The following is a 24,856-nucleotide window of genomic DNA, read 5'->3' as shown; positions in this document are numbered from 1 at the left end:
GTAGTAGTAGAAGGGAGTTTCTCAAATTGGAGACCTGTAACCAGTGGTGTTCCACAGGGATCTGTGCTGGGACCGCTGTTGTTTGTGATATATATAAATGATCTGGAGGAAGGTGTAGGTGGTCTGATCAGCAAGTTTGCTGATGACACTAAGATTGGAGTAGCTGGTAGTGAAGGGGACTGTCAGAGATTACAGCAGAATATAGATAGACTGGAGAGTTGGGCAGATAAATGGCAGATGGAGTTCAATCCGGGCCAATGCGAGTTGACGCATTTTGGAAGATCAAATGCAAGGGCGAACTATACAGTAAATGAAAAAGTCCTAGGGAAAATTGATGAACAGAGAGATCTGGGGGTTCAGGTCCATTGTTCCCTGAAGGTGACAACGCAGGTCAATAGGATGGTCAAGAAGGCATATGACATGCTTTCCTTCATCGGGCGGGGTATTGAGTACAAGAGTTGGCGGGTCATGTTGCAGTTGTATAGGACTTTGGTTCAGCCACATTTGAGTACTGTGTACAGTTCTGGTCGCCACATTACCAAAAGGATGTGGATGCTTTGGAGAGGGTGCAGAGGAGGTTCACTAGGATGTTGCCTAGTATGGAGGGTGCTAGCTATGAAGAGAGGTTGAATAGATTAGGATTATTTTCATTAGGGGTATAGACAGGATGGATAGCAAAAAGCTTTTTCCCAGAGTGGGGAACTCAATTACTAGGGGTCATGAGTTCAAAGTGAGAGGAGGAAAGTTTAAGGGAGATATGCATGGAAAGTTCTTTACACAGAGGGTGATGGGTGCCTGGAACGCATTGTCTGCAGAGGTGGTAGTCGCAGACACGTTGGCATCTTTTAAGATATATTTGGACAGGCACATGGATGGGCAGGGAACAAATGGACACAGACCGTTAGAAAATAGATGACAGGTTAGACAGAGGATCTTGATCGGCGCAGGCTTGGAGGGCCGAACGGCCTGTTCCTGCGCTGTAGGTTTCTTTGTTTCTTTGAAATTCAGACTTGTAGGTCATTGATATCCAATAATACTGTATCATTGCAAGTAGCTTTTGTTTTATTATTGTAGACCCCACATTTTGTTAGCAAAACATTTGTTTTCTCACTGTTCATGCTACATGTCTATTACTCTGCTGCTCACTTGATTAGAGCACGATGCAAAGAAAGAAACTGAGTTTTTTTTTTGATAGTCATATGGCATGGAAACAGACCCTTCAGTCTAACTATGCCACACCAATCATGTTCCTAAACCAAACTAGTCCCACTTTCATGCATTTGGCCCATATCTGTCCAAATATTTGGAGAGATATGGGCCAAATATCTTTTAAATGTTATAACTGTATCTGCATCCACCACTTCCTCTGGCAGCTCACTTCACGTATGAACCACTCCATTCAAAAAAAAAGTTGCTCCTCCCATTCTTTTTAAATCTTTCTCCTTTTGCCATAAAGAGAAAAAAGCCCTCTAGTTTTGAACTCCCCCACTCTAGGGAAAAGATACTTGCTATTCACCTTATCTATGTCCATCCATGATTTTATAAACTTCAATAAGATCATCCCTCAATCTCCAATACTCCAGTGAAAAATGTTTCATCCTATCTTTCACTCAAACCTTACATTTCTGTCAACATCCTGGTCAATATTTTCTGAAAACTCTCCAATTTCATAATATTATTTCTGTAGCAGGGTGACCAGAACTGCACACTGTACTCCAGAAGAGGCCTCACCAGTTCTTGTATGACCTCAACATGACGTCCCAACTCCTCTACTCAAAGGTCCAAATGATAATTGAAACAAAGGATAAACATACGTGAATCATTGTTTTGGACAATAAAACCTGCATACATTAATAATCAAAACTTCAAAGCTTTTGAGTGATATAGCCAGTGTAGTGGCGTCACATTATGCAAAGCAGCTGATTCCCAATTTTGGGGGAAGAAAAGTGGCCAGATTGCTGCATGTCGAGATGGACAGACTGTATAGTGAATAGGTTAAAGGTCTTTAGAGATAATGGGAACTGCAGATGCTAGAGAATCCAAGATAACAAAGTGTGGGGCTAGATGAACGCAGCATCTTAGGAGCACAAAAGTTGGCGTTTCGGGCCTAGACTCTCAATCTTTTCTGATGAAGGGTCCAGGCCCAAAACGTCAGCTTTTGTGCTCTTAAGATGCTGCTTGGCCTGCTGTGTTCATCTAGCCCCACACTTTGAAGATCTTTAACCTAAGATAACAATCACTTAAATCTCAGTCTACTACTGGAACTGCAGAGTTTGTTTCTTCCCTAAATGAGAAGACTTCCAAATTTGCTGCTGACACATGTTTTGAGAGAGGTTCTTTGCCTATCTATCTAGGAGTCTACCAGTGGATGGTCAGAAATTTAAATGACAAGATTGCAACCATCTTTAAGAAACCAATATTACGAGCCTTAGCCTTGCATAAGGCCCCTGTGTCCATGTCCATCTTCTGTTGGCAATTCTCATTGCCAGGAGGAAAGAGAAAAGGTCCAGTGGAATCTGAAATTCTAAAATGTCCGTCATCACATCTATTACTGACACCCACGTCCATATCTGGTATAGTTTATAGCTGGGCTTTCTGCCTAGAAATGTTGTGCCCTCATTGTGAGGATCACTAGTGACTCTATTATGAAATATTAAGAACAATGTAGCTCAGTTACCCATGCTGTTTAAAAATTAAAACTCTGATTTTGATTACACTGTGAATTTTGTGTTGTGAAACAGTTTCTTTTCAAAGTGTCAGCAAATTCCTGACCAAACTTTGTCCAGAGGGACATATTGAGAAATTGTAGAGTCACAGAAGTCTTAGAACACAGTAAAAAGGCTCTTCAGCCGACCAAATCTGCAGCAGTCAAAATAAAACCTAACTATTCTAATTACTTGATGGACAGCCTTGTACGGCCTTGCTTTACAAGTGTGCGTCTAAATGCTGCTTAAATGTTGTGAAGGTTTCTGCCTTTGCCACCCTTGCAGTCAGTGAGTTAAAGATTCCCACCATCCTCTGGGTGAAAATATAACTTCCTACCATCTCCTCTAAGTTTTCTTCCCACTACATTAAATCTATGTCCTCCTCCTTCCCCTAGCATTGACACATCCATCAAGGGCTAATGATTTTTTCTCCCACTTCTAAGTCCCTCTATTATTTTGTACATTTCAATCGTGTTCCCCCATTCGGGAGACCTAGCTGCTGACTGAATTACAGCTATGGCTCAGACATGGACAAAGAACTTAATTCCAGAAGTGACAGTGACTGCCCCTGACATTAAGGCCATAATTGAATAACTGTGTTATCAACAAGCCCTAGAAAAGCTAGAATCAATAGGAATTGGGAGGATGTACATTTCACTGCTTGAAGTTATTCCTAGCACAGAGTAAGGTGGTTGTGATTTCTGGAGACCAGTTGACTCCACTCCAGGACATCTCTGCAGCAGTTCCTCAGGATATTATTCCAGGCCTAACAATTTACAGCTAATTCATCGATGACTTTCAAACCATCATAGTGTCAGAAGTGGGAATGTTTGCTGCAATTGCACAACATTCAGCATTGTTTGTGGTGACTCAGATACTGAAACAGTCCAATATCCATATGCAGCAAGACCTGGACAACATCCAGGCTTAGGCTGATGAATAAAAACTGACATGTATACCCCACTAATGGCAGGCAAAGACCATCTCCAAGAGATATGCAACCATCACTGCTTGATGTTCAATGGCACTACCATCACTAATACCACAACTAAATTCCCAACTATCAACATTTTGGGAGTTACCATTGACCAGAAGCTCAACTGGACTTGCCATATAAATCACTGGCTACAAAAGCAGGACAGAGGCTAGAAATACAGCGGCGAGTAACGCACCTCCTGGTTCTAAAACGCCTGTCCATCTTATCCAAGGCATAAGTCAAGAGTGTGATGGAATGCTCCACGTGGTACCTGGAGATGTGCGGCTCCAAAAGCATTCAAATCTTTAATGCTGCCAAATTCAATGATTTCTGCAAAGCTATATCTCAGTTCCATTGTTTTTACAGCCTTTATTTTATACTTCCCCTCTTTTTTTTTTATTTTGCTACAAATATATAGAGATTTACGTTTCTTTAAAATGAATTACACCAATCATTATACCCACTCATTTAGTAGCCTGTCTTTGTTATCTTAAAGTCTATCCTTGCTTCATTCTGAAAAAATCAGCCACTTCTGTTTCCTGTCACTCAGCCAACTTCCATTCCGTGCTTCCACTGTCCCTTACGTTCCATGAGATTCAACGTTGTTGGCAAGCTATTGCTTTGTAAATAAAGGCTTTCAGACTCTAGAGCAACCTTGTGATGAGTTGCTCCTCATTGCACATTTTTTAAAAAGAAGTGTGGGCAGAGTTGAGAGAGACAGAAACGGTGATCAGCTAAAGTCTGAAGTCCTGACATGAATGTTAGAGGCATATCCAGAGAAACACATGGAGTAGAAGACTATTGATATGGAAAATAAAATTACAGCCTGGATTGTAGATGGCGGAAGTGTCAGAGGATGATGCGTTGTATCCGGAGGTTGGTGGGGACACCTTCCACCCCAACCTTCAGTTCACCTGGGCCATCTCCAGCACATCCCTCACCTTCCTGGACCTCTCAGTCTCTATCTCAGGCAACCAGCTTGTAACTTGATGTCCATTTCAAGCCCACCGACTCCCACAGCTATCTAGAATACACCTCCTCCCACCCACCCTCCTGTAAAAATTCCATCCCCTATACCCAATTCCTCCACCTCCGCCGCATCTGCTCCCATGATGAGGCATTCCACTCCTGCACATCCCAGATGTCCAAGTTCTTCGAGGACTGCAACTTTTCCCCCCACAGTGGTCGACCACGTCTCCCGCATTTCCCGCAACACATCCCTCACACCCCGCCCCCCCCCACAACCGCCCAAAGAGGATCCCCCTCGTTCTCACACACCACCCCACCAACCTCCAGATACAACGCATCATCCTCCGACACTTCTGCCATCTACAATCCGATCCCACCACCCAAGACATTTTTCCATCCCTACCCCTGTCTGCTTTCCGGAGAGACTACTCTCTCCGTGACTCCCTTGTTCACTCCACACTGCCCTCCAACCCCACCACACCCGGCACCTTCCCCTGCAACCGCAGGAAATGCTACACTTGCCCCCACACCTCCCCTCTCACCCCTATCCCAGGCCCCAAGATGACTTTCCATATCAAGCAGAGGTTCACCTGCACATCTGCCAATGTGGTATACTGCATCCACTGTAACCGGTGTGGCTTCCTCTACATTGGGGAAACCAAGCGGAGGCTTGGGGACCGCTTTGCAGAACACCTCCGCTCGGTTCGCAATAAACAACTGCAACTCCCAGTCGCAAACCATTTCCACTCCCCCTCCCATTCTTTAGATGGCATGTCCATCATGGGCCTCCTGCAGTGCCACAATGATGCCACCCGAAGGTTGCAAGAACAGCAACTCATATTCCGCTTGGGAACCCTGCAGCCCAATGGTATCAATGTGGACTTCAGCTTCAAAATCTCCCCTTCCCCCACTGCATCCCAAAACCAGCCCATTTTTTCCCCACCCCCACTGCACCACACAACCAGCCCAGCTCTTCCCCCCCCACCCCACCCACTGCATCCCAAAACCAGTCCAGCCTGTCTCTGCCTCCCTAACCTGTTCTTCCTCTCACCCATCCCTTCGTCCCACCCCAAGCCACACCTCCATCTCCTACATACTAACCTCATCCCACCTCCTTGACCTGTCCGTCTTCCCTGGACTGACCTATCCCCTCCCTACCTCCCCACCTACACTCTCCTCTCCACCTATCTTCTTTACTCTCCATCTTCGGTCCGCCTCCCCCTCTCTCCCTATTTATTCCAGAACCCCCCTATTTATTCCAGAACCCTCACCCCATCCCCCTCTCTGATGAAGGGTCTAGGCCCGAAACGTCAGCTTTTGTGCTCCTGAGATGCTGCTGGGCCTGCTGTGTTCATCCAGCCTCACTTTTTATTATCTATGATCCAATTATCACTGTTCCCTAATAGTTCTCCTCTTCATGCTTGACCTGTCTCATTCTCAAGAACAAGAACCAGCAATACCACCTTTCCTGGTAAACTGGACACATACATATCAAGAAGATTTCTCCTGTTACATGTTTCAAAAATTCTTCATTCTGCTTCTGTTTTTTTAAAATCTATGTTAGGATAAAGTCTACCATTGTCAGAGTGCTATAGTTTTTGCAACTCTCAAATTTGTTCTTCCAGAACTGTCCCAATAGTTGGTGCTTTGTAGGATACACCAAGTAGAGTTATACTGCCTTTAAATTTTAATTCTAATCGAAAAGATTGTTCTTCACCCTCTGTAATGGTTTCCTTTTAAATAATATTGCAATGCTTTCTTTAATTACTGGATCCACTTTGTATTCAGGAATAACTAGGACCCAATCCTGCCCTACAGTTTTGAATTTGGTCTCTAGTAGTGCCCCGTAACAATGCCGTTGTGGTTACCCGCATCTGCAGCTTACCTAACCTTATTTACCATATTTAGCTTTACTATGCATGTATACAATTATACAAATTTGTAAATTATTATATGCTAATTTACTTTGACACCACCCAATTCCTTACCAGTATTTACATTAGTGCCTTCTGTCTCTTCTCATCCTATATGTACCTTGTTTCTCCAAACTATTGCAACATCTTGGTTATCAATCATGTAATTAAATCCTCCCAACAGCACCAGCAAACCCACAAGGATGTTGGTCCTGGCTCTGTTGCGTTGCAACCCATCAGCATCTTCAGGCCCCATCTCCCCCATCAGTAGTCCTTATGTTCCAGTAATCTAAAGTGTTCCCTGATGCACCTGGGATCTGGCAAGTGTCCAGTATGTGAATGAAAAATAGTGTGGGATCATGATTTTGATCATTGTACGGAGTTTCCGAATTAATATTCGGAATAGAAGTGCAATATGGGATCAGCAACAAATGCTGGCCTTACCAGTAACTGTTGCATCCCCAAGAAATTGCATAAACACCCCTTGTGTATTGGACAATTTTGCTCTGGAAATAAAACGTGGAGACCAACAAGATTAAAATGGAACCCCAGATGTGGACGTAAAGTGCATTTCAATTGCTTTAAAATCATGGATTTGCCAATAAATAAATTGGTGACTATTGACAGATATATTCTAGTAAGAAAGGTCATTTGGCACAAACATTATATTTGGAGGATATGTTTAACGAAAGAACTCAGGACATTGTTTGTGGTATTAACTTAGTAGCCCAAGAACAGGAGAGTTGTAACAGGTTTAGTACTTGTGGAATGTTTGCCATTTCACTGACACTTGAATATATTCTACTTTTATGTCAACGTCCCAAAACAACATTTTTCTTTTCTCTCTTTGGTTGATGCTTGTATGGAATCCTTGACGAAAGATTGTCAATTCTTGTCACTGTGTTCAGTTATAAGTCGTTCCTTCATAGGCTGTGATATGTTCAGGGCATAAATACCATATGTTATAAATCTTTATATGTTCTGCAAAATGTATTTCCAGCATTTAGTCTGAATTATATCTGAAAGACTTAGCGTGTGGTTTGCAGGTTTCTACATAAAGAATATCTTTCCAAACATTCCTTAATACTTCTTATTATAAATACCATGATATTTAAAGTATTTCGTTCATGTATTTTTTTATATTAAATCAGTCCTTTTTAATGAAAAGAGGACATGTTGGAACCACTCAGCAGCTCAAGGATCTTTGGAGCAGAAACCAAGTTAAAGATTCAGTTTGATGACCGTTCATGAGACATACAAGTCAGAATGTTGTTTCCACTCCCAAAAAGTGCTTGAACAACAAGTTTCTTGTTAAGAAATTAATACAGCTGAAGTCCTAAAGTAGCAACCTAGGCGAGGAATATCCTCCCTGAATGAAAGATCCTTAATAATGGGGGATCATTTGAGAATTAGTAACCACAAAATATTTAGTTATTCTAAGAACATAAATGGGAACAGTAGCAGGACTGTAACTGGAACAAAGCAAATTATAATGAAATAGAGAGAACAGCCCTGCCTGCTTTAATTGGAAGGAAAATGATTGGTGGATCAAATGATAGATTGCTGATGGAAAGCACTGAAATAATTTGGAAAAGGTGCAATCAACTACATTCCAGTGAGACCAAAGCATGCGTTGAAAGAATGGAAGGACATCAAACAACACTTAAGCTTCTATAGCTATGGGAGAGATAATAAAAACAAAGGCCACGTCCGGAATAAAAAAAATTCCAAAAAAGCTGAAGCTAGGAAGATACAAAGTATGAAAACAATGTAACATTAATGAGCAATTTTAAAAAATCTTTTAATGGACACATTGGGAGTAAAATATAATTAGGTATATTTTTTTCAGATGTGGCTGAGTAGTGTTCCATAGGTGTCCGTCTTGGGACTGTCTTTATCTCTAAATGGTCTGGACTTCAAAGTGAAGAACATTACCTCTATTTGCTGATAATACCAAATTGAGAGAATGGAACATTGTGATGACAACTGGTAGAGAGGTATAGGGAATGAGCAGGCCTGTGAGATTAAATGAAGTGACTTGTGCAAAATAAAACACAGGCAGACTTAAAGGGCCCATTGCTCTGTTTATCTACTGCAACATTCAACTATGTTTTTGATTCCATATGAGTAATTTGCTTGCAGTGCCATGAGTTTACTGTGCACGTCCTGAATCAACTAACATATGCAATTTTACTGAACTGAAAAAGTAACAAAATTAGTGATGAACAATACACGACAATAACTGCAGTAATTTCCATTTCACAGAGAAGCAATAAGCAGAGTGTGTGAGGCTGTGCCAGGTGCAAAAGGAGCCATGAGAAGAAGAAAGGTAAATAATCGGAGCAGGAGGAGTGTTGTACATTGTTCATTCTCTTCTAATCAAACAAATAGATTTCAAATGAGTTCTGAACTAAACATTGAGAAACAAATATAATCACTGTAATTTGAAATTTACATTCTATAAATTAGTGGATTAATTGGCATCTGTCACTTGTCTGTAATCTTTTCCATTCTCATTAGTATTACCATCCCCTTGCAGGCCAAAAATTTGTGTTTTACCATCTGGGATCTTTAGTCTAGATTAGTTTATCAGCATCTTAACGTCCGTGCTTCATAAGGCTTTCCTTTTGAAAAGATTGGGAAAAAACTGCTGCAACTTCTGATGTAAAAGTGAAGTGCCCAAGTTCCTAAACCTTGTTTCTTTCTAACTGGGAAGTGAGCACCAGCTTCCACTGTTGAGTGAACACGCTGCTCCTTTTTCTTTTTAAAAATACTTATCTCAATCCACTATAAAAAGGATCTTAATTTAACAACTGTCAACAATGTGGAGTGTCAAATGTGCAACCCAAGACAATATTAAAGTTGAAAAGAGTATACAAGAAGACTTTGCAAATCTGAATATGGCTGCTGAGTGGCATCAAAATTTTAAACATTGCAGGAGGGCTGAAATCTTGCAAGAATGAAGAATTTCAAAGCTAGAACTTTAAGGGTTTCTTTTAACAAAATGAATATTACTTTGGCTGTTTAAATCGTGCATGTTAGCTAACATTCCAGCTTTTAGAACATATTTGCAATTGGCTTTCCTAGGTATAATTCCAGATCGTGAGGATTCGTGACTACCATTGATATTTCAAAGCCCATCATTAGGATGGCACTTTTATTTTCCCTCTGCCCTGTCTTTAGAGTTTTGTTCATCCATATCTCCCCATTGTGACCTAGCCAAGACTCAATATGAAAGATAATCTTAGTGCACTGATCATTTTGATGTTCTTTACATTTTCTGCAGTAAGATTGGAAAACAAATAACTCTGGTCATATTTGGACTTGCAGCCTCCCAGCAAAGGGTTGTCTACAATCTTGGGGAAGAGTAACCTCCAGTTTTCAGGAATGAACATCATAATGAGCATCTCTACACGCAGTCTCAATTTGATGCTCCCACATTCCAAACAGGTGAGTGTCATTAATTGGGATTGGTTCACTATTGAAGGAGGGCCATTTTAACACTTGGGAATGATATTGATTGTCTCTGCTCAGGCAGCCTACTCCGTTGCACATCTCCAGAGTTATTTCCAGAAATTGGTGATAGTCCATACCATTCCTAGTGTTATTCTGGGGTATCTGCCTTTGAAGAAATGGTGGTGTGGCAGAGCCAGACCATATCACTCCCAGCGATTGTGAGCCAGTCTAGAAAGGTTTCCCAAGGGATGGATTTTTTTCATTTTGTTCTTCTGCTCTTCTCTGATAACGTGCTATTTTCCTGTCAGCATTTTGGCTGAAACAGGCCCAGCACCAAATTCCTCTTTTGGTTTAGATTGCTTCGTAAAATACCTAAAACAGCAACAAATCTGAGCAAATTACATTTTAACTTTATGAGCAGTAACCTAAAACCTCTTGCATAAGCTTTCCATTATTTCTGTTTTCACTCCTATGCCCTTCATAATTAAATAGATCTATGCAAAGTTAAAACTGGGACTAATTGAAAATATTTTCATGTTCTACATTGAGTATTGATTGACTTAGTGAAAAATAGGATAGAGGGAAGAAAGAGAATAGATAAACATGAGGTACAATTGTTTGTGGCGGTCACTTGGCAAACAAAAGTGTAATTTATTAGATATTGTGAATTAATTAGCTGGCATTTAAATTGATCATATTACCAGCTTGAGGTAACATCCAATTTGTTATAACAAGGTGTCCAGTTGGAAGAAAACAGCAGGCCAGGCAGCATCAGAGGAGCAGGAAAGCTGACTTTTTGGGTCTGGACCCTTCTTCAGAAATGGGGGAGGTGAAGGAGACTCTGGAATAAATAGAGAGAGTGGGAGGCGATGATCGAAGGTGGATAAGGAGCAGATAGGTGGAGAGAAGACAGACAGGGAAGGAGGCGGGGATGAGGCTAGTAGGTAGAAAGTGGGGTGGGGTTTGGTCAGTGAGGTGGGAGGAGTGGATAGGTGAGAGAAAAGACTGACAGATCAAGGAGGCAGGGCCAAGCTGACTGGTCTTGGGATGAGGTTGGAGTTGGGGACATTTTTGAAGCTTGCAAAGTCCACATTGAGACCATTGGGCTGCAGGGTTCACTGACCGACCCCTCCACCCCCCCACCCCCACTTCCTACCTACTAGCCTAATCCCTGTCCTTGATCTGTCCTTCTTCCCTCCCACCTACCCAGCCCTCCCTCCCTCCCACCTACCCAGCCCTCCCTCCCAACTGACCAACCCCCATCCCAACTCCCCACCTACATTCACCTTTACTGGTTCCATCCCTGCCTCCTTGACTTGTTCATCTTCTTTGCTCCTCTATCCACCTTCTGTCCTCGTGTCCCCCTCTCTCTATTTATTTCAGAGTCTCCTTCCCCTCCCCTGTTTCTCAAGAAGGGGCTAGATCCGAAACATCCGCTATCCTGCTCCTTTGATGCTGCCTGGCTTGCTGTGTTCATCCAGCTCTAAAACCTTGTTATCTCAGACTCCAACGTCAGCAGTTTCCACTATCTCCAGTCTGTTGTAGATGTTTTTAATCAACGTGTTCAGGCATGTTATGACACCACTGATGCAGGTGGGACTTGATCCGAGGCTTTCCAGTGTAGAGGTAGGGATGTTACCATTGCACCACAACGGCCCCATAATACATTATTTAGTTGCATTGTTTGAAATAAACTTTTTCCTTTGTCTTTTAAGTCAAGATGCCAAATCTTAGACTAATCCTAGCATTGAACACTTGCCTTCAACGTATGGAGAGCAAACTAAGTCTATCTATAGTTCTAAGCACGCTCTAGGAGTTGGATAAACCGCTCCTTTTTTAACTGCACTGTAAACTGGAGGAGAAGATTATGAGCTACTCTTAGAACTGTAATTGTTTCCAAAATGAATTGTTTAAATTACAGAAAAATATTTATTCATCCATCAAAGATCCTGAAGCAATCTTTTTGTTTACCTTGGTTGGTTATGATGTGTGAGGTGACTGTCATGCAAGACAAAACAAATGAGTCATCTTTCACTTTGTAATTCCTTGTGTGTCAGCATTTACATTGGTTGCACACGTCAGGTAGAATGCAAAATTTTTCAAAAGAGATTTCAATAAAAGGTATTTTAAGGTGTTTTGGTGGCGGGGACGTGGTGGTGAGTTAAATGATTTAATCTTTTTTTTTGGTATAAAATGTAATCTTAAAGAGATGAAATGATGTCAAAAGAACGAAGAAATTATGGTAATAGCTGGTGTGATGAAAGGATGAGGGGAAAAACAAAGGAAAAGTGGGGAAAATGTGGAGAAAATGTAAGCGATCTAAAATTATAAGACAGAATGCTTGAAGCACAATCCTCAGGAGAGAAAGAGGACAAGACAGCACCCTGCTCACTACCTGAATCAAGGACCTTACTATTCTGGTGAATGTTGTATACCTGAAACATTAATGCACTTGTGTTTAAAAACAAAATTCCATTCTGAGAGCCACAAAGTGCTGGGAGAGGGATGAGGGATGATTTTAATTCATTCAAAAGCCATTCACTGGAATTAAAATTGTACCTGTTGTTCCTGAAGCACTGGGATTCCTTGAATGGTATTCAATTTGTCTTATTCCAAAGCTTGGTGATACTAAAACTACAATGACCATATTTACACTCTTCAATTTTCTAATTATTTTTACTTTTTATAGTAAAATTGGTAGCTCTTCCCCTCTGTTCAAAAAACCACACTTGCGAATATGCTGACAGAGTACCAGCATATTTGAGAAGGAAAGGCTGATAAATTTCTGTTTCATTCTAGCTGAAATTTCAATGTTGGATTTAGGTGTAATTTTAAAGTAGGAAAAAATGTTGGAAATCCAGTTCCAGTTTAGGAAGTTCTTTTTCTGTTTTACAGATCATCGCCAACCACCACATGCAGTCAATCTCATTCGCCTCTGGAGGTGATCCAGTGAGTAATGTTCCATGTCATTATATTTGCAGAAGGAAATGTGTGTTTTGAATGCAGCATTGTTGGTGATGGAATATTGTGATTAACTACTGCAAAGATCATGTAAAAGCTTAACTAGAATTGGACTAGTTCTCTTTCTACTTTGTATTTTTTATTGTTACAACAGTTACACCTTGCTACATATTTCCCGACACCGCTGTCTGCCCCACCCAACTCTTTCCCCCCCCCCCAAAACCATAAGCTGCCTGATGCATGTCTAGACTGCATGGAACAATGACCGTCCTACCTGTTCCTTCAACTGAACCACAGCCAGATTGAAACATACAAACTACGAGAAGGCTATTTGAGCCTGCTCTGCCAGTTGCTGTGATCATGACTGATCCCCACCTCGGTACCATATTTCTACTTTCTGATTGATTTATTGCCATGTGAGCCAAAATACAGTGAAAAGCTTTGTTTACACGTGGTACGTGCAGAACACAGTAAGCAAGGGATGTACAGATCAAAATGACTTAAAAGCATACAGGTAAAGGAGGTAAATACCAGGGTGCGATGGGACTTCTATGATGGGGGCCTTTCCGTGGCAGCGAGCCATGTAAATTGTCCATGGGTGGAAGGGTGGCTCCCATGATGGTCTGGGCTGTGCACACCACCTTCTGCAGTTTCTTATAGTCCTGGGCACAGCATTTGTCGTACTAGGCTGTTATGTATCTGGACAGTATGCTTTCAATGGTACGTCTGTCGAAGTTGGTGAGGGTCATTATGGACATGCCAAATATCCTGAGCTGCCTGAGGAAGAAGAGGCATTCTTGTGCCTTCTTGACAGTCACATTTATGTGGGAAGTCCAGGACAGGTCATCTGTTATCATCACTCCAAGGACTTGATGGTGTTCACTCTCTCAACTTCGGTTCTGTTGATATAGATGGGGGGGTGTTCTCCCCCTTTCTTTCTGAAGTCTATGGTCAGTTCTTTAGTTTTGCTGACATTGAGAGACAGATTGTTTTCATTGTACCACGTCACCAAACCCTCTCTTTCCCTCCTATATTTTGACTCGTTATTAGAAATCCGTCCCACTGCTGTGGTATCATCAATGAACATGTGGATGGCACTCGATCAGAACTTGGCAACACAATTGTAGGTGTACAGGGAGTTTAGTAGGGAGCTCCAGTATTGAGTGTTGTTGTGGTGGAGGTGCAGTTACCTATCCTCTCTGCAGTCTATGCGTCAGAAAGCTGAGGACCCAATGGCAAAGGTTGGAGCCAAGATCAAGGTCACAGAGTTTTGAGATCAGTCAGGAGGGGATAATGGTGTTGAAGATGGAGCTGTAGTCAATGATTCTTTTTTCTAAAAATTATTTATCTCTTTCTTGAATATATTCAGTGACTTAGCCTCCAAAAACTTCTGTGGTAGAGAATTCTATAAGTTCACTACCCTTCTGAGTGGGGGAGTATTTCCACACCTCTGTCCTAAATAGTCTGCTCCGTATCTTAAGACTAACCCCTTCGGTTCTAGACTCCCCACACTGGGAAAACGCCTTTTCTGCAACCAGTCTGTTCAGTTCTGTTAGAATTTTTCCATTAAATCCCATCTTATTCTTCAAACTTTCAGCGAATACAGGCCCAGTTGGACCAATCTGCCCTCGTACAACAGTCCTGCCATTGCGCAATCAGCCTACCAAACCTCTACTGCACTCTCTCTTTGACAAGTATATACTTTCTTGGATACAGAGACCAAAACTGCATTCAATATCCCAGATGTAATTGCACAAGACCCTGTATAACTGCAGTAAGTCATCTCTACTTCTGAACTCAAATCTTCATGTAATGAACGAAGACTAGTATACCATTTGACGTCCTAATTGCTTGCTGCATCTCCTTGTCAAATATAATCGTTGTACAAGGACACCCTCTAGTACATGTGTCCCACTCCATATACCATAATTTAAATAACATTCTCCTTTCTGATTTTCACCGCTAAATGTGATTTTTTTCACTTCTTGTTATGTTGTACTTTTTTTTGTTTTTTTTGTCATGTTTGACCACTCACTCAACTTGTCTAAATCACCTTGAAGCCTCCTTGCATTCTTTTTTAGATTTCTATATTCTGCTTGTTTCCAAAAAAAATTACCCCTCTGTTAGATTATTATTATTCCAATATGACTGAGGATCCATATGTTCATGCGTATGCCACATTTCTCACTACTGCGCTTCAGTCTGCATTGAGATCCAGCAGTATTTCAGTCCAGAACATATGATGGGTTCAGAGTCATATACTTGATAAAGCTACAGCAGTTGAATCTAAAAGGCTGATTACTCCAAACTTTGGGGATTCAGAAGATGCAACACTTCCTGTTCATTATTTTAGGATTTTGTAAGCAAGGCAGGGGGACTGTATTGTAGAGGTGCAGAGCTGGATGAACACAGCAGGCCAAGCAGCATCAGAGGAGCAGGAAAGCTGGCATTTCAGGCATTTTTGAAGAAGGGTCCAGGCCCAAAACGCCAGCTTTCCTGCTCCTCTAATGTTGCTTGGCCTGCTGTGTTCATTCACCTCTGCACCTTGTTATTGCAGATTCTCCAGCATCTGCAGTTCCTACTATCTCTGGGACTGTATTGTACTTTTTCTTTTCTTTATTCCTTCATGGATGCAGGCATCACTGGCTAGGCAGCACTTCATTGACCGTCCCTAATTGTCCAGAGGCCAATTCGGAGTCAACCACATTGCTGTGGGTCTGGAGTCACATGTAGGCCAGGCCAGTTAAGGATGGCAGTTTCCTTCCGTAATGAACATTAGTGAACCAGATGGGTTTTTTTCTGGCAATCAACAATAGATTCACAGTCATCATTAGATTCTTAATTCCAGATATTTATTGAATTCAAATTCCACCATCTGCTATGATGAGATTCAAACCTGGGTCCCCAGAATATTATCTGCGTCTCTGGATTAACAGTCCAGCAATAATACCATTAGGCTATCATCTCCTTAACCATTAATGATGGCTCAAACTCCATCCCAAATAATCCTTAATCCACTTCCAGAATGTGGGCTTTACTGGTAGTGCCAGCTTTTATTACCCATCCTTATTTCCCCTGAGAAGGCAGTGATGTGCTGCCACCACCTTGAATCACAGCGCTCTGTGCTCATGTTACAGACGAGGAGGTGCTGAAGGCCTTAAAACATAAAGGCAAATAATCCCCAGGATCTGATCAGGTGGGGAAAAGCCAGGGATCTATAGACCAGTGAGCCTTATGTCCGTGGTGGGTAAGTTGTTGGAAGAGATTTTGAGGGACAGGATTTACATGCATTTGGAAAGGCAAGGACTGATTAGGAATAGTCAATTGGCTTTGCCATGGGAAAGTGTCTGTCTCTCACTAACTTTAATTTGAGTTTTTTGAAGAAGTGACAGGATTGGTGAAGGCAGAGTAGTAGATGTTGTCTATGTGGATTTCAGCAAAGCATTTGATGAGGTTCTGCATTTTGGAATGGTTGGTAAGGTTAGATCACGCGGGAGCCAAGAGAAGCTAAGCAATTAAATACAAAATCAGCTCTAAGGCAGGAGACAGAGGGTGGTGTTGGAAAGTTGCTTTTCAGACTGGACGCCTGTGATCAGCAAGGTGCCACAAAGATCATTGCTGGGTCTGCTGCTTTTCAACGTTTGAATGAACGCTCTATATGTGTGATGATGTTGTGGCTCTAAGAGGTGTATTTTGTCCTTTTCTTAAGAGGCATTTTAAGGCTGAGGGACTGAGCAGTCTACACAGCTAATAGAGTCAACAGTTAGTGAGACCTTGGATTTTTTTTATAAGGTTATTATTAGAAGCAGTCTAAATGGGTGTATTAAGCTTTCGCAGAACCAGGATTTTTTAAAATGGTTTTTCAGTAGCAGCAGTCATTGCTGGCATCTCAGCAGGATTGAAAGCTGCAGTACATCTCTTACTAATACTGTCTCCCTTGGAGTTTTCTCTTGATGTTTTTCCTCTTGGGCTGCTAGAATTGCATGTGACACAATCTATTTTATTGACTTTGACCTTGCCAAGAGTGTGTGTATGGACTGCCACTATATTAGAACTGTTACTGTTTAGTAGTAAAATAATCTATTTTTCTATTAAGTTTTCCAACAGAGTTAAGATTCTCCACTTTCCTCTTGCTTTTGTTGTATTTTAAATATAGTGAATGAACAAAGTTTGTTTTGCTTCAGATCTGATAGTTTGACAATGAAATTGTATCTAGAATGCAACGCCTGGCACATGCCTTTAAAATAAGAAGAAATTAAGGTCTAGGCTGTCATCGTAATATATTTTGAGGAGTTCTGGTTTCACCCATAACAGATGTGAATATAGGAAGTACGGTAGTAAGTTTGCAGATAACACCAAAATGGATGCCGCAATGGACAGTGAAGATTATCTCGGAGCACAATGGGACCTTGATCAGATGGGCCAATGGGCTGAGGAGTGGCAGATGGAGTTTAATTTAGATAAATGTGAGATGTTGCATTTGGGGAAGCAAACCAGGACTTGGACAGTTAATGGTAGGGTCGCTAACGTTTTAGAGTAGATTTGTAGCTCGGGTTTTGGATGTTGTAGTTGGTTGTCTCCCCGAGCTGGTTCATTGTTTCACAGAAGTTTCATTTTAAGGAGTGTTGCCCAGCAAAATAGTGTAGGTGCATAGTTCTTTACATGTGACTCCACTTTCACACAGAATAGTGAAGTTGTTCAGAATGCTTGCCTTCATAGGTCACAACATTTAGTGTACAAGTTGGGATGTCATGTTGTGGTTGCACAATGCACTGGTGAGGCCACTTTTGGAATACTGTGCACAATTCTGGTCACCCTTCTGTAGGAAGTTGTTAAACTTGAAAGAGTGCAGAAAAGATTTGACAAAGATGCTGTCAGGACTGGACGGTTTGAGTTATATGAAGAAGCCGAACAGGCTAGCACTTTTTTCCTTTGAGTATCAGAAGCCGAGGTGTGACCTTTATCAAGGTTTATAAAATCATGAGGGGTATGGATAGGGTGAATAGCAAAGGTTATTTCAATAGATGGGCGAGTTCAAAATTAGAGGGCATAGGTTTAAGGTGAACGGGGAAGGACTTGAGGGGTAACTTCTTCGCACGGAGGATGTTGCGTGTATGCAACAAGCTGTCTGAGGAGGTGAGTAGGATTTAGGAGGAATATAGGCCAAATAATGGCAACTTTTTTGCCAGAGTTGAAATGCCTAAAACTAGGGGGCATGCATTTAAGGTGAGAGGGGAAAAGTTTTACACACACACACACACAGGTAAGGAGTCTGGAATGTGCTGCCAGGGGTGGCGTTAGACGCAGATACAATAGGGCCATTTAAAAGACTTTTAGATGAACACTTGAATACACCAGGATTGGAGTGATATTGACCAAGGGCATGCAGAAGGGATCAGTTACATTTGGCATCATGTTCGGCCCATCATCGTAGGCTGAAGGACCTGTTCCTGTGCTGTATTGTTCTATGTTCTAAATGGGACGAGGAACATCTGGTTGGAATGGACAAGTTAGACCAAAGGGTCTGTTTCAATGCTGTTTGACTCTCTGATTCTGTAAGGATATGCCAAAAGCACATTTCCGATTTGATGAGGCAGTTCCATCAATTTTGAACAAGGATTTCTGTTCCTAAGTACCAATTCTTTCACGATTATTGCTGATTTGTCAGTGATTATCTTTCCTTGCAACGCAACATGGATATTTATTTCTTGTCAATTGATTATTATTACATTGTTTGTCATTATGCTTGATTGTAATTAATTTTGGAGCCTCTCCAGCCATGGCTTTGTTATTATCTGAAGAATGCTTCTGCAATTTATGGAATATTTGCTAAGCAGTGGAGTCTTGTTTATTTTACTTTTATTACCTTGCCTTTTTGGCAAGATCTGGAACTGTAAAGGTAAAGAAATTATTACAATTTGTGAGCCTTTATCAGGACATGAGAATCCTTTTCTTAGATTAGTTGTTTTTAATGAAAACATTTACAGCCATCATTCTGTTCAGGATTTATGTTTTAAAATGGTAAATGTTAGAAACACAGCATTCCAACCAGAATTGGGTTAATGTTTCTGGTAAGATTCTTTTTCAGAATTGTTACTGTAAGGCAACGGAATCCTTTAGATGCATACTGTTTTGTCAGCAATGGTCCCCTTCCATTTTCTTTGTGAACAGCCTGTTTATTGTGTTGTGTAGTAGATTGTAGCACAGAAGTGCACCCACACAGTTCAGTGAAACATTACCTACAATATCATGACAAGTCAATTAGAGACATCCCTGTGAAACAAAGTTAGCTTTCTCTTTCAGGCATTGGCAGACCCCGGCCTTTTATTTCCAAAATTTGTATTTTTTTTCAATTTTCTAGCAGATGCTGTCTTTGTCTATATGGGATCTGTATACACCACGCACATCATTTGTAATATCTTTTGATGTCTACCCATAAATTGTGTTCTATGTGCTTCTGTCTCCCTTCTCCTGACGAAGGGGCTACACTCCGAAAGCTTGTGATTTCAACTAAACCAGTTGGACTATAACCTGGTGTTGTGTGAATTCTAACTTTGCCCACCCTAGTCCAACACCAGCAACTCAACATGTACAGGGTTGTTTTACTTTGTGTGTAGAGTCTCCTGTTTCCCTAATACTGAAACTGTGCAATTCCACGCTTGTTTCTAATGAAGTGTTCCGTTCTGAATTTTCATATCAAATTTCAGATTTATTACAATGATTTGAAACTCATTCTTGACAAGTTATAAGTGATAACTGTAAAACTCCCTCTCTTTTAGGACACAACTGATTATGTTGCTTATGTTGCCAAGGACCCAGTAAATCAAAGAGGTATGTAATTGTTCTTTCCTGCATTCCATTTCAACACTAAATCTAATGATACTATAGCAATTATGTTGTATCACTGTCCTTGAGCTAAAGGTTGTTTAACTTTGCATGTTTGAAACATTGTTTGTTTTTTTAAATTATGGTACCTATAGAAAAAGCATCACCAGAATAATTAGAAAGGCAGACTATAAATTGAGTGCCACAATTATATTCAGCCATCAGTTATCTATAAATTTGATCAGTGAGTATGTATAACTGTAATTGCTTAACTATTTCATAAAATGTTCAATTACCTGCCTTTATATCAAGTGGAGAAGAACATAATGAGCTAAATACTAATATTTGTGTTTCTGTCCATAATTATTGGTGTTAATAATGTTTATCATTGATAAAACTTCAACACACTGTAAACAGAAGCAATTTGTATTAATCTTGAAATGAAAGCGCTGGAATTCATGTAACCTTCTACTGTTTGATGTACTATCATTTCATAGGCAAGATCAAACTCATTTTATAATATTTTTCAGCCTGCCATATTCTAGAGTGTTCTGATGATTTAGCCCAGGATGTTATAAATACCATCGGAAAAGCATTTGAACTTCGTTTTAAACAATACTTGAAGAATTCACCTGTAGTTATTACACCTAATGAAAGGTTAGTGTTTTTTAAAAACTTTATTTGATTAAAAATCATAATATCTGAATATTCACAATTTTAAAAAATTGAAAACATTAATAAGCATTACAAACTAATTGCTGGGAAATGGTTTAATGTAGCCCACTACATAAAACAAGATCATTTGATGAAGTGATTACAGATGTTTAAATATGTTTTTGCTGCTATTTTTGTGTTGCAGAAGACCAGGCATTGCAATATGGAATGTGGAGGGTGATGAAGATCAGAACCATGGATACTACAATGAAACAGCAGGTAAACTAGCACCACCTGGAAGTCCACAAAATCCAAAAGTAAAGAAGGACACAGCAGCCTACAGTAATAACAACCAAACAAAAAAAGATGGAGACTTTTTGCAGGTTAGTGATATTTTTTGGTAGTATTTCAGTGTCAGCTCTAGGTAAAGTACTAGATTCTTTAAATAAACGTTCTCATTTCAAAAGTGTGACTGTCAATTTACAATTTGAAATGAATTGCTGGAAATTTTTTGAAAGATTTTACATCTTGCGTGTACTTTTATTTCTTTGGGAAAACCCAGGTCAATATTTATAGTGCAAGAAATCATCAACATTTAAAAAGACTAGAGGATAAAGGTTGGATGAAGAATGTTTGTGTAGTAGGAATGGAAATTACATTTGCTAAATAGTGACGTTGCCAACATGGTGATATGATTAACCACTTATTTATTATTATATTGTTTGAAGCTGGTACTGGAGACATGCAAAATGCAGCTTTGTATATTGGAATTGTAGTTTTGTGTTTGCCTCCCGGCAGGACTAAACTTAAGACAAGGCTTAATCAAACATTAAGGGGTGCAAATTTAAGACTGGTGGGAGGAATTTCTTCTGAGGATTGTGTGTTTGGAACTCCTTGTCACAGAGCTGTTAGGCCAAAATCCAGAAGGTATGTTTAAGATTGAGAGAGATTCTTGATTAGTAGGAGATTCAAGGGTTATGGGGAAAGGGCAGGGAAATGGATGAGAGGAGTGTCAAATCTGCCATGATCCTATTGAATGGCAGAGTAGGGAGGAGCCGAACCGGCTACTCCTATTCGTATTTCTTGTGGTCTTATGGACTTCCAATGCTGCAGAACTAACTGCATTCAAGAATCCTGGAGATTGGGGGAAGATGCCTCAATGGTAGGATCAATCAAGATGCTGAACCACCAGCAAATCATAGAATCCCTACAGTGCAGATAGAGGCTATTTAGGTCTGCGCCAACCATCTGAAGAGAACCCATCCCAACCTACATCTCCCCCAGCTCTGCAACCCCACATTTACCATGGCTAAAATCCACCTTACCTGCACACTACGAGTCAGTTTAGGATACTGAATCCACCTAACCTGCACATCTTTGTGGGAGGAAAGCGGAGCAACCAATGGAAACCTATGCAGACAGCGGGAGTTTGCACAGGCAGTTGCCCAAGGCTGGAATTGAACGAGGGTTGCTGGCGCCAAGAGGCAGCAGTTCTAACCACTGTGACACCCTGGGCATGCTAGGTTGAGGAGGCTAGGATAATAGCTATTATGCAGTGGGGTTCAGTAAGATCAGTGCCTGGGGTTCTGGGAGTTCACAATATATTCCAATTATTTGGATGTGGGGAGTAAATTTCATATAGATTATCTTAAGCATGATGCAAAGCAGTGGGAATATGTGCTATGATGAAGATGCAAAGTGGCTTCAAGAGGATTTGGACAGACTTTGTAAGTGCACAAGACAAGGTTGATGGAATATAATGTGGAAAGAACAGATGCACAGACTGTTTCTTAAATTGTAAAAGAGTGTATAAATACATAAAAGGCTGTCATCAATAATTCACTCATCATGCAGAGTAATGGTACATTAGCCTTTATCATAAGAGGATTAGAGTACTTCATCTGTCTTGTCCCTGAAATGGTAAGACTGTCCTATGAAGAAAGACTGGGGAAAAGCAGGCCAACTTTTAATGAGATGTGCACTAAATGAAATCTTTAAAATGCCTACAAGAGTGGACAGGCTAGGTGCAGTAAGATGTGCCCCAGGTTGGGGAATCTAAAACCAAGAGACTCTATTTCAAAATGAGAGGGAAACTTTGGAATTCCTTTTCCAGAAGACTCTGAAAGTTTACTCGATGAGTGGGTGCAAAATAGACAGTTGAGTAAAGTCCAATGATGTAGAGGGAAATTGGGATAGTGTAGGGTAAAGATATTGAAGTGGATGCTCAGCCATGATTATGCTGAATGTGCCTGCTACCCCAATGGGCTGAATGTCCTCCTGTTCTGATGTAGAGCATATACTTCAAAACTCTTTAAAATTCCAGCTCATTGACACTGCATTCAGAATTGAGTTTCCTACCTCACATGTATCCTTTCTGTATAAGATGCTACAAAAATGATGATGGTTTAGAGATTACATGTTCCCACTGGCTGTTTCTGGTATGGAGTCATGTAAATTAGGTCAGGTGGCCAGCCTGCCACCTTCTTATCCATCTCAAACTAATCCCCTAAAGCAGTGGGTGGATGCCAAAATGAGAAGCTTGCCTACCATGTGTAAGTAATTAAAGATCTATTGTTCTTGTTAAATGTTCAGTTGACCCCAATTATATGCAGCCTTGCTAAATTACAGCTAATGTAGGCAGGCAGTTAGATGAGAAGAGGCAGACTATTTTGAAAGGCCAATGTGAAGGCAGGAGGGAAGCAAGAGAGGGGACCCGATTTGGACAGTGCCATGGGCACCTCCTAGATGCCATACCATCTTTTTCTTCTTTGCAGCTTGTCCAACAAAGCTTGTCCCCACAACTAGCTATACACACCCCACCCCACACGTGCACTCATGTCATATGCATACACATGACACCGCGTACCATGTCACACGCACAAGCATAACACACCGCCTGCACGCACCACACACATACCTCACCCACATGCGCACACAGCTAAAGCAATTCTGCCCAACCCAGAAATTTATCTTTTTATTGGGACTGTGCCTATGAGGGCCAGACACAGATATCGGGCCCCCAGTGCTGCTCTGGCCCTCCCTTAACCCAAGCACTTCAGCCGAGGGAACAGCAGGACCCCACAGAACCCAAGTCCTTGGATACTGAGCCATGATGTATCACTCTTGTCTTGGGCACTGGTGCCAACTACTGATCTTTGGTGCCACTGGGTTTGATGGAGCTTCTGGCTAATCAATGACTGGAAGCTCCCAAGGACTAGACAAACAAAGCATGGAAAGCCTACAGTAAGACAGTTTAGCTTATTTGCACCAAATTAAGATTACAAGCGGAGTTTCATAATGATCTATCAGTCCTTTCCAGGAATTCACGAACCATAGTCCCCTCCATCCTGCACAGCCCCTGAAATTTTCTGCCCCATGTTTCTGTAATCTGACTAAGGAGTTGTATGCAAAGTAATTTTATACATTGCACTTAATTTGAAATGGTTTGCTGTTCTCTTTATGTTGAATGTATTTTTTCACAGACTGCTAGCCCATCATCTGTTACTACTTATGAAAATTATTCAGATCCACACAAAGAAACCTTCATTATGGCAGGTATGTAATGTACCTTCCCAGATTTAAAATTGTAAAATTTAGTCCATATTTCAAAATACTGCATATTTTTGTGATTTTCTTTTATGGAGTCTGAAATGTAAAGTCTCATTTGTTGCACAAACAGTATACGCCATGTTTGAATTTGTTGATTTTCATTGTTGATTCCGACCTACATTTGCTAAAGTTCCAATTTTCATGCTTTCTGTTGGTTTTGCTATTTACATTTCATGAAGCACAATTTCTGTTCCATGCATAATAACTTTAGACTTTCGTACTGAGCCTTAAATATTTCCACTTATGGACACAATGGAGAAATGGGCCAGAATTTATCGTTCAACACTTATTTCCCTTGAGAGGTTGTGGGAAGTCAGTGCGATATTCATTGGAAAATGGTGATGAGCAACAAGTCCAGGACTGTTTTCTGAAACTGTCAATCATGTATTAAATGCAGTGGGATTTTATTTGATGTTTTTGAGTTTCTTCCACTGGCAGTCATAAGATGTAGGAGTGGAAGTAAGGCCATTCAGCCCATAGAGTCCACTCTGCCATTTAAATCATGGCTGATGGACATTTCAACTCCACTTCCCTGCCATCTCCCCGTAGCCCTTGATTCCTTGTGAGATCAAGAATTTATCGATGTCTGCCTTGAAGTCAAAGCTCATATAACAAACCACTGAAAAGGGTACACTGTTGAAGTTATAGAAAAGATTTTATACACACAGAGCTGCAGAATTGGTAAAGCCAATCATTCTTTTTGTGCTTCTTTACCTTTATTTTTTCAGCTTCTTTATTATTGCTGGTGGCTTGCTTAGTTCTAAATTTTGTAAATGTCTTGTGACTTC

The 24,856-nt window shown here is 40.8% G+C and overlaps 1 protein-coding gene across 5 annotated transcripts in view; it reads left to right on the top strand.

The window, feature by feature from the left end:
* Positions 1–24,856, top strand: part of LOC125467094 (SHC-transforming protein 1-like) — a 138,108-nt gene that overhangs the window by 100,202 nt on the left and 13,050 nt on the right. For all 5 annotated transcript variants that reach the window (XM_048562514.2, XM_048562513.2, XM_048562512.2 and 2 more), the window contains 7 exons: positions 8,829–8,892; positions 9,894–10,013; positions 12,915–12,968; positions 19,760–19,811; positions 20,336–20,462; positions 20,665–20,842; positions 23,942–24,014. In XM_048562514.2, coding sequence (XP_048418471.1) covers positions 8,829–8,892; positions 9,894–10,013; positions 12,915–12,968; positions 19,760–19,811; positions 20,336–20,462; positions 20,665–20,842; positions 23,942–24,014 — 668 coding nt within the window. The remainder of the gene's footprint in view (positions 1–8,828; positions 8,893–9,893; positions 10,014–12,914; positions 12,969–19,759; positions 19,812–20,335; positions 20,463–20,664; positions 20,843–23,941; positions 24,015–24,856) is intronic.

The sequence above is a fragment of the Stegostoma tigrinum genome, chromosome 33 (genome assembly GCF_030684315.1).
Source record: "Stegostoma tigrinum isolate sSteTig4 chromosome 33, sSteTig4.hap1, whole genome shotgun sequence".
NCBI lineage: Eukaryota > Metazoa > Chordata > Chondrichthyes > Orectolobiformes > Stegostomatidae > Stegostoma > Stegostoma tigrinum.
This window is presented reverse-complemented; position numbering and strand designations above follow the sequence as displayed.